General features: G+C 32.7%; 2 protein-coding genes across 2 annotated transcripts; both read left to right on the forward strand.

Moving 5' to 3' along the window:
• The first annotated feature begins 2,427 nt into the window (after positions 1–2,427).
• On the forward strand, positions 2,428–3,734 carry LOC107919730 (mediator of RNA polymerase II transcription subunit 23-like). Its single transcript, XM_016849115.2, has 3 exons — positions 2,428–2,691; positions 2,843–2,926; positions 3,568–3,734. The coding sequence occupies exons 1-3, from the start codon at positions 2,458–2,460 to the stop codon at positions 3,664–3,666; spliced, it is 417 nt and encodes a 138-aa protein (XP_016704604.1). The 5' UTR covers positions 2,428–2,457; the 3' UTR covers positions 3,667–3,734.
• A 629-nt stretch (positions 3,735–4,363) lies between these two features.
• LOC107919192 (ATP synthase subunit d, mitochondrial-like) lies at positions 4,364–5,186 on the forward strand. The gene is made up of 3 exons (XM_016848704.2): positions 4,364–4,501; positions 4,588–4,674; positions 4,758–5,186. The coding sequence occupies exons 1-3, from the start codon at positions 4,364–4,366 to the stop codon at positions 4,857–4,859; spliced, it is 327 nt and encodes a 108-aa protein (XP_016704193.2). The 3' UTR covers positions 4,860–5,186.
• Positions 5,187–10,788: the final 5,602 nt, after the last annotated feature.

Consider the following 10,788-nt stretch of genomic DNA (forward strand, 5'->3'; position numbering starts at 1 on the left):
AGAATGTATTATATACACTAATTATTCTAAAATTATTTTGTACCTTTTCTACTATGCTATTTGTTTTTATGTTTTGTTATAATCCATTTCCAAATTTTTCTTATTTTACGCGTCTACAAGTACATACATATTACTTATTTTTAAATTTTTTTCATACATAGTATTTTAAAATTGTTTTGTATATATATATTTTTAAATATTTCTTTTTTCACATTATTGGTTCAAAATTAATTTATTATCCTCTAAAAACTATCCTGCACTTTATTTGTTCTCATTTGTCTTATGCTACTCATGTTGAAATTATTATATATGCTACTTAATTTTTTCGTCTTTAATTATTAATACTAGTATTCAAATAATGCGTGTTGAGTGTGTATTAACATTGTGTGTACCATAGTTAGTTTACTTGTATTTTCATACATTAGTGTAATTATCCATATATCATTATTTCATGTTTATTATTATATTGTTATTTCACGTCATCATTTTGTAAATTAAACCCCAACATAGTTGTCCAATGTGGATTGTTTTATTTTATTCTAAGTAAGATAAATGCTATCCTTCAAATAGATTACCCGCTATTATTCGAAATGGAATTTTGCTAAATAAGGCAATATTTTGCATTTTGGAAATTCGAGAAATTGTACCCTAACTTACTGGGTCTCGATTTTCTCGTTAAACCTAAATAGCAAATTATCCTTTTAAATTTCTAAAAGCATAAAATTTCAAAAATAAAGGTAACATTCTATATTTAAAAAATTCGAGAAATCGTGCCCTAACTTACTGGGCTTCGATTTTTCTCGTTGATTCTAAGTAACCGAATATCCTTTTAAAATTAAAATAAATGAGGTTTAAATAAAAAGTGAAATGCAAACTCACTCTCAAAATATGAGATGTCGGGTCCTAACTTACTGGATGTGACATCTTGTTAATTCGAGATAAGAAGGCATTTTTCATTTTGATTTATTCGAGTAATTTTTAAAATAACACAATATAAAGAGGGATCGTATTTTTAAATTCTTTTTGAGTTTTTAGTTTTCGACACCAAGATATTAAGTAATCAACTAGGTACCAATTTTGGGCGTATCGAGGGTGCTAACCCTTCCTCGTGCGTAATCGATTCTCGAACCTGTTTTTCTGAATTTCGTGGACCAAAATCGTTGTTTTAATAAAATCTAAATCGTTTATTAAAAACAACTGTTTTACGAGGTGACCCGATCACACCTCATCAAAAAAGATTGGTGGTGACTCCCGTTTTCGTTTTTATTTTCAAAATCCAAGTCGACCCCGTTTTAGCAAAAAAAATGGTGTCAACAGTAAACACAAAATTCTCTAAATGTGTTATGAGTTCTAATATCTAATGGGTGTCTTTACTAAGGTTGTAAAAGAGCCCATTTATAGGCTAAATTCATATGTCAAATAATAATAAAATAATCTAAACTAATCAGTGTTTGACTGAAACAAATAAACAGAGTTTAACTAAAAGATTATTTCTCAAATTTGACTGAAAATAGGAGTCATACTTAACAAATCTCCACCTTGACTCATATTTCTACAACACCATATTTGCCAAAGCCAGCCACGAGCCTATCTTGAACTATGCAGGGAATTAACTGAATCGAATCTGTGCTTAGAAACTGGAAGACTTCTAGCCTTCGACTTGTACACTGCCAAATCAAAACTAACTCGGGTCTGATTTTCACGAACATAGTGCCCTAACTTTTCAAAACCTGCATCCAAAAGAGAACCTCTCTTCAACGAAATGGTCATACATTTTTCCCTCCTATGACCAAGTTGCCTCCGCTCCAAACGAGTTGACTTCGACTCTATAACGGATGAGGGACATCCGATTTCACCGGTCACTGTAGAACCTTCCAGAATATAAAGACTGCTAGTTCTTTTACAGCATGTTTGGTTGGGTGTATTGGATTAGCCAATACACCCCTAATCCGTGGGCCCCACTAATCCCCACTTAATCTCGTGTTTGGTTTGATGTATTGCCTATTACAGGCCTATTACAACACGGATGTATTCCTCATTTTCTCTGCTTCAACAACGATTAGCCAATCCGTTTCAAAAGTAAGGATTAGCTAATCGTTTCTGTTTTACCCTCCCCAGCCAAAATCTGCTGCTCCACCCCACCCTCTCCCTCCCAACATCAACAGCAGTTTTCTTCGAACCAAATCTCCACCGTCTCGCGTTTGGGAAGCGAGAAAGTGCGAGAAAAATGAGCAGACCGGGGAAGAAAGTCGTCGATGTCGCGTTCAAAGCATCAAAGAACATTGATTGGGAAGGGATGGCTAAGCTTTTGGTCTCCGATGAGGCTCGCAAAGAGTTCGCTACTCTTCGTCGCACTTTTGATGAAGTTAACTCTACTTTACAAACCAAATTCAGCCAGGTCTTTTTCTTCTCTCTAATCCCTAGCTCCTTTTTTATTCTCTCTATAAATCAATTGGGATGTTTTGGGTTGTCTCCTACACGATGGCGCAGCCAGCTTGTGAAACGGTCATGAATTGGTTATCTTCTGGTGGAGTTACAGAGTTGTTACCTGAAGCAAATGTACAGCCCAATGAGAGATTCATGGTGATGCGGGAAGTTAGTCCATTGCCTATTTCACTGTTATCTGGCTTTTCAATGAATCTTTATTTGAAGTTGGTCTTTCAAATGGAAGAATCTTTATTTGCTGGGCAGGTATTATCCTGAATAGAGTAATGTAATCTAATTTATAAATTGATCACTATTTTCTTGTAGGCTTAATTAATTTTTATTTGGTCTTTGACAATTGGATCACTACTGATTTTCAAACTATTTCTAATGCTTGGTATTGATTCGTTTGACGCAGGTTGTTCCTAGTATTGCTATGGTTGAAACATACACCAGATTGTTGCTCATTGCACCTCATTCGTTATTTTGTTCGCACTTCAGTGTAACTTGCTTCCCTTCTAATGTTATTATTTCTTATCTTTTAGAAGATTTCTTAGTAAAGGATTAGTGTCATGCAGTTTTCGAGATTTGTGGTATAAATTTTGTCCATTGGAAAAGTTATTCCATCTCATTTTTAATGGAAGTCTTAAGAAGTAATTGCCACTTTCAATATACTTGTAACCTCATTCTTGCTACTGGCTGAAAGTAAGTCAATCATCCTACTAATTTGGAAAAACAAATTTTGACTTATAATGACTTTATCTGTCAATATAATATTTGTTTTTTAGATTTCCTGACATCTGTTCAAAATTATGCTACTTTTCATCCAAACCAACTAACTGACTAAATGTAACAATTCACCCTTTATTAAATCATTTAATTTAGAAAATTGCACTTTGGAAATTTCTTTCCAAACCCATTGTAACCATCCATTGGCAACTTATATAAGAGCCAATGATGATTTATGATCAATAGATGACTCCATGTAGTGGGAGAAGGCTTAGTTGTTGTCTGACTGCTGATTTTTTCAATTTAGACCAAAGCTAAAGTCTGATTTCCTTATTCTCTCTTTATGGATTTACAAAAATATATTGTCACTTGCTAATAGAATAATAGGATTTCTTTAAAATGCCTTCTTTGCAGCATTTGGCACAGAGGAATGCTTCTTTATTGAGCAAGCCTGCGGTGACACTTCTGGTGCTTGAAATTGTCAACTATCGTCTGCTTCCACCGTACAGGTGATCTTCTGCATGGTTCATTCAGCCAAGATACTCCTCTCCCTTCTGCTGGTCATAGCATGTGATAGTATTTAGAATGGAATTTGCAGTTTCAAATTGAGCTTTCTGATTCCTGAGGATTTCTGTGCCATTTGCTTTATATTGCTATTGCTTTATATTTCTCTGACTGTTTTTTACGGAAATATCAATGCTTGACCTATATCTGGACCATAGATATGGGGATATGACCCTTCAAGGACCCTACAAATTCTTGGAAAAAAGTTGAACATACCCATTTTGGACATTTAGCCTGATCTGACACTTGCACTCGAGTTTGCGTAACACAGTTATCAATCATTTTCCAGCTCCAGATCTCCTTGATCTTTCCTAGATCAGTTCCATGCCCCATACTTCACTGAAAGTTCAATGGAAATCAATTGCCAATGAGGACATTGTTTAAATTGGCTGCTATTTTGTTTGCAAATACAATTCTTATTTATGTGCAATTCACTTGTTGAATGTTATTAGCATTTAACAATTTCAGATTAATGCCGTAGATGTTTCATTTCAATAATGCTATTATGTGATCAGATTCTTCTGGACACCAAAACTTGAGATACTCCTATACTTATGTTCAAAGTAGAATGAAGAAAATATAGACATCTAGCTACTCAATTCTCACTTGTCTGCAATTTCTAGCAGTCGAAGTAATCATATTTATCATGCTTGTTATAAGGTTTGGATGGAGTTTTGAGGGATTCACAGTTACAAATGTTATATACCCTTCCATTGCAGGTGTAGAGATCCCCAAGTTTGTTGACACCGTCACTCCTCAATACAAACCAAAATTTGATGAATTGGTGAGAATCAACAGGATAATTGACTCTCTTTTACCCTGTCTCCAAGTTTTTTCCTCGAATGATGTGTTATTTATTTGTGGTTATAGCTTGTAGAATTGAAAGAGGCAGAGGAGAAATCCTTGAAAGAGTCTGAGCGATTGGAGAAAGAAATTACCGAGGTTCAAGAACTTAAGGTAATAAATAAAACAATGCCGGAATGTGTGTTGTTGTGTTCCAAATCACAATTGCTGAATTTTTTATCTTTTTTTATGAACAGCAAAAGATCAGCACCATGACCGCAGACGAGTACTTTGAGAAACATCCAGAGCTTAAAAAGAAATTCGATGATGAGATCCGGAATGACTACTGGGGCTATTGACATCTTTGTGAATTTAATGGCCAAGCTTTTGGTCTCGACTAGAATTTCTGAACCGTTTCTGTTGTTTTAACCCATTTTTCTCTTGTGCGGTGATCTGGGTTGGAAAGATTAGGCTGTAATGATAAGAAAATAATTGTGTGAGAAAAATTTATCCAATCATTTGAGAAACAAGGTGGATCTTGTAAGACATGCATTCTATTTAGCAGGCATCCGCAGTCATACTTTTATGGCAAAATTTTTACTGTCTGCCCTCTTCATTCCATTCTGTTTTATGTTTATTATTTGAATATTATCTAGATACAATTGAATTTGGACACCTATTTATCTTGATCCATTCTATATGTATTTTTTAATAAGTGGTTATTTATATTATTAGTATTTTGAAATTTTAAATTTTATAAATTAATATAAAAAAGGTTTTTACATCAAGAATGAATTTATTGATTCAAGTGCATCTAGACAATCATTTATCCAAATTCATCGGGACGTGCTTTTTAGTTCTTTTTAATATTAATTATTTTAAATTGTATAAATTCATATAAGAAAATTTATTATCAAGAATTTTATGAAATTATATATTATTAAATTATATGTAATAATAATTATTTTAAATTATACAAATTCATGTAAGATAATTTATTAGTTATAATTATTTTAAATTTTATTAAATCATATATTTTAATTAAAATATATTTAATATTAATTATTTCAAATTATCTTTTATGGTATCATATATTATGATTTGAGTAAATTCATATAAGAATATTAATTATTAAGAATTTTATTAAATTATATATTTTAATTATAATATATTTAATAATAATTATGTTTAAATATGATTAAAATGTTTATTATTGATAATAATAATCTTATTAAAATTTAAATAACAATAACAATAATCATTTACCAAAACAAATTTATGCTAAGGGTATTCTAGTCATTTTAGTTTTTTCCACTATGCTATTACACCTCTATTCCATTCAACCAAACACAAGATTACTATTACGCCTCTATTCCATTACATTCAACCAAACAGTTGATTTGCTATTACACCTCTAATCCAATACACCTCTAATCCAATACACTTCTAATCCAATACACCTCTAATCCAATACAGCGAACCAAACGCACCCTTACTTTTTAACAAAACGAGAGCTCCACGAGATACTTTAATACCACTCGACTCGATGTTGATTTTGCATCCTTTCAAGTCTAAAATACTCAAGGAGATGAGATTCTTTCGTAAATCAGGTACATATCTGGCATCTGAAAGTGTCCTAATTGTCCCATCGTGTGTCCTGATTTTAACAGTTCCAATACCAACAACCTTACTAGATGAATCGTTTCTCATGCGCACAACTCCACCTTCAACCGAAATGTATGTAGAGAACCATTTTCTATTGGGACACATGTGGAAAGAACATCCCGAATCTAGGATCCACTTGGACGTGAGCTTGGAGTTATCGCTCGTTGACACTAACAAGAAATCATCACCGCTTTCATCGGCCAAATTAGCACCAGCTACATCTTCCTCGTTACTCTCAGTAGCTCTTTTATTTCGCAGTTTATAACAATCTGCTTTGACGTGACCTAACTTTTTACAATAGCGACACATTTTGTCTCGTTTCTTTGATGCTACTAAAACGGAAGCTTGCCTATCTGCCTTGCTATCCAAATGAATCTCATTGTTGAGTTTGTATCTACTCAACAAATGACCCTTCACATCTTCAAACGAGATTTTGTCTCTGCCATAAATCAGGGTCTCTCAGAAAGACTTGTATGAAGGGGGTAAAGAGCACAATAATAGCATAGCTTGATCTTCATCATCAATATGAACCTCAACGTTCTTTAAATCATTTAAAAAATTAATGAATTGACTGATGTGATCTCTAAGAAGCTCACCTTCGTTCATACGAAACGTAAATAGACATTGTTTCAACACTAAACAGTTAGCCAAAGACTTAGCCGCATAAAGAGTTTCTAACCTTTTCCACAAGGCGGATGGGGTCTTCTCCATCAATACCTCCTGTAATACCGTATTCACGAAGCACAACTGGATTGCAGACAAGGCCTTTTCATCAAGCTCTTCCCATTCTATTTTATTTAGATTCTCAGGCTTTTTCCCGGTAACAACCTTTTTTCAAACTGGATTGAACTAGAATTGCTATCATCCGAACTTACCACAGATTGAAATTTGCCTCACCATCGAACTCCTTAATTTCAAACCTTGTTGTTGCCATATCTGAATAGGCTGATCTATGAAAATTGAACTAGCTCTGATACCACTTGTTAGGGATCGACCCGATTAAGCAACAAGTAACAAAAATAGCGGAATAAATTGAAAAATTGAACACACAAATTAACGTGAAAAAAATCCCTCCAAAGAGGATAAAAAACCACGTGGAAAGATAATTTTACTATAATGGCAAAAGAACGAAGAGTACAAAAGATGGAGATAAAACTAAACCCCCAAAACCCGAAAACAAAGAACCCTCAAAACGTAAACACAAAATTCTCTAAATGTGTTGTGAATTCTAATATCTAATGGGTGTCTTTACTAAGGTTGTAAAAGAGTCTATTTATAGGCTAAATTCATATGTCAAATAATAATAAAATAATCTAAACTAATCAGTGTTTGACTGAAACAAATAAACAGAGTTTAACTAAAAGATTATTTCTCAAATTTAACTGAAAATAGGAGTCATACTTAATAGTCTCCTTCACTATGAGCTTCTGGTGGATCCTAACGTGATTATTGAAGAAAGGTAGAGAGCCTTCTAACCTGCAATGCTATGAACGTGTATCGATTTATCAACCAAGGGATGGGATATTACTTTGATCTATGTCCACTTTTTATATAAAATGAAACAATATTAAATTAATAAAAAGTATAAAAATTAATAACTAAATTTGTTATTATTCCGATTAAAAAAATATTGCCATTAATCATTTAACAAGTGGCGTAATCTTTTTTTCAAAAACATGAACGGCCAAATTATAACCTTTTTAGTCTAAGTGATAAAAAATAGCATAAAATACTTATTTTTTTAAAAAAAATTAGGAATTTAAGCCGATTTTGGAGAGAGAAATAGAAAATCCGTCTAGCAGGATGAGTTTTTAGTTGAAATGGTAGAAAGTGCGTAAGCCCTGTAGGACGCGCTTTCAGCTTCCTTGCTACCACCTCATCTAAAATACGTCCTACTAGATGTGTTTTCATCCAACAGTAACTTTTCCAATGGTCAAAAAGTCCAATGGCTAATTTCCAACGTTTTTTTTCAAAGGGCTAAATTTTTTTTCCTAACAACTAGTTTATTTGTTATATAAACCCAACTCTTTTTTTTTTGCGTTCAAATCCTATTTTCTCAATTCTCTCAACTATTTGATTCTCAATTTTTCATTCAACTTCTCTCAAATTCTTGTTGTTTTAATTTTATATTTCGTAATTTCTTTGATTTTAATTTATTTTTATAATGACAATGTCGCTTATTCGTTTGGATGATAAACTTATTTCTAACGTCCAATTACAAATGGTAAGAAAATATTATTAAATTTTTTTATTTTTAATTAATTTAAGTATTAAGTTGTTAACATTATTAATTTTATAATTTTTTATGTTTATATAATCATACCGAAGATCGAATTATCGAGACGTACATACTCAATTTAAGTGCGAGGGCATAGCGTGTTTTTGAACAACACTTGGAAGAGGCGGGATTCTTGCAAGTATCGCATATGCTCGAGGGGATGAAATTGGATCCCACACTTATCAGCACTTTGGTGGAAAGATGGAGACACAAGACACATGCATTCCATCTCCGTGCGGTGAATGTATAATAATACTCGAGGATGTAGCATTACAACTAGATTTACTGATCTGCCGCAATTCGTTGCAACAGATTAAACTATTTTCCATACTTAATGAGCTCATATGAAAGTAATTTAGTTATGTTTGTATTTACTTTTTGATTTTAGTTCATAGTTAATAAAAAGTGCAATTTGAGCTATTTATATGACCTTGGGGGCCAAAGTAGGCCTAAAGGTAGGCTAACGTATTCGGTGAGACCATTGGGAGGCATAAGGACACGAGACTGCCTACGATGTTGCAACACAAAGCCTCAACATCACAACACAATGAATAGAGTACTTAAAGGGAGAAGTCTGTCTTCGGTGTTGCGACACCAATGTAATGTGAAGAATTAATAAGCCAAGGGTGTTTTCATCAGCACAATAAAATTTAATGTAAAAATATAAGCCGAATTAGGTCAATGATCAGCAACCAACCCTAGTGCTATAAATAGAAGGCTCTAAACACTTTATGAACAATTTTTATTCAGTTATCTATTCAGTTTTTATTCAATTTAGTTTTTCATTAAGTTTTTCATTCAATTTAGTTTTTGTTTTATTTCATTCTTCGCGGGAACCAAGTTGTAGATTGTCATACTCTTCAACGTATTATCGTTCGTGCATCATTAATATATTATCAGGGTTTTTCCGATCTCTGCTCTTGATTTCTTTTATAATATTTATCTTTATTATCAATTTCTTTATATGTGTTAAATCCCAAATCTGTCACAGGTTTTAGACAATGAAGTTAAATGTAACACACCAAACCCGACCCTATGATAGGATCCAAGTATGATGTGTCACTACTTGAAATCAAACTAATTTCAAAACATTTTTCAGGAAAGCTTTAAAACTTTTTAAAGTTATAAATATACACCATTTGATAGTTATTGCTTTACTCAGTTTAAATGGAATCATTTGTAGTTTAAATAACATTCAAGCCATTTTGGCGTATGAGTGCAAATATAATAATTTTATTAAACAAAATGTATTAATTTAAAACCACGTATTGATACTTAATATAAGTATTATAAAACAGAGTTTTATCAAAATAGAATTTTTTCATACAATTCATTTCCAAAATACTCTTATGCACTATCCCCACGAGTTATGCATGATACAAACACAAAGCCTGGCTTATGATAAAAGCAACACTCTAGCATAGTCCTTCTAACAATGCCTTCCTTTAGTCAATAAGCCTGAGAAGGAAAAATGGTAACATAGTAAGTTCAAATGAACTTAGTGAGTTCCAAAGGTAAATCATAAAAAACATAATTGATAATACATCTGAACCTTTCTGAAGAATTCACACACATACACATAATACGCCCAATGGTGTATACAAGACACAAACATACTAAGTACACCAACTTGCTCCTCACTGAAGCGTATATTGCACGCCAACTTAGTAACTCAGACAAATCTATCTTCATGTCAGCCACGTACTTAGAATTTAGAATCAGAAGCACATCACTCAGTCATTTTCACATACGTTCTCGCCCTAACTCCTCATATCATTCTCATTCAGAATAACATGTTTTATCATGATCTGCCAATCTGGTTTGCGATATAGTTGCCCTACTAGAGGCTACACAAACATATCTCATCATTTCCATCACCACATTGTTGGGAAATGTGCCCATATTGTATTAAATATGTAACTATTTTCTATTTATTTGAACGGTGAATAAATAACTAAAGTTAATTTCTCATTTCACTATTATATCTTTTGTATTTTTTGTCTTTTATATTTTGCATGCATAGCGAAATTGTGACTAGCAAATATTAGCTTATTTATTGTCTAAAGTTCAAATTGAAGATAAGTGGCATTGTAAAGAACGTTTACATTGAAAGAAAGAAAACTTACTTTAGTAAATAATCTAAATAAGTCTGTAATCCTATAAAAAATCAAAGTGAGCATTTGATTCAAATATTGAGAAGGATTATTATGTCGTCTACAATTCCAATTTGGGAGATGACCAGTCTTGGCTATCGGAGCTGTTGACTCCACGAGAAGAGACATGGATGCATTCATTGGTAGAATGATACATTGGACTAGACTCAAGATGAATTAATTCTGAATCCG

Source organism: Gossypium hirsutum, chromosome D13 (genome assembly GCF_007990345.1).
Source record: "Gossypium hirsutum isolate 1008001.06 chromosome D13, Gossypium_hirsutum_v2.1, whole genome shotgun sequence".
In the NCBI taxonomy this organism is placed as follows: domain Eukaryota; kingdom Viridiplantae; phylum Streptophyta; class Magnoliopsida; order Malvales; family Malvaceae; genus Gossypium; species Gossypium hirsutum.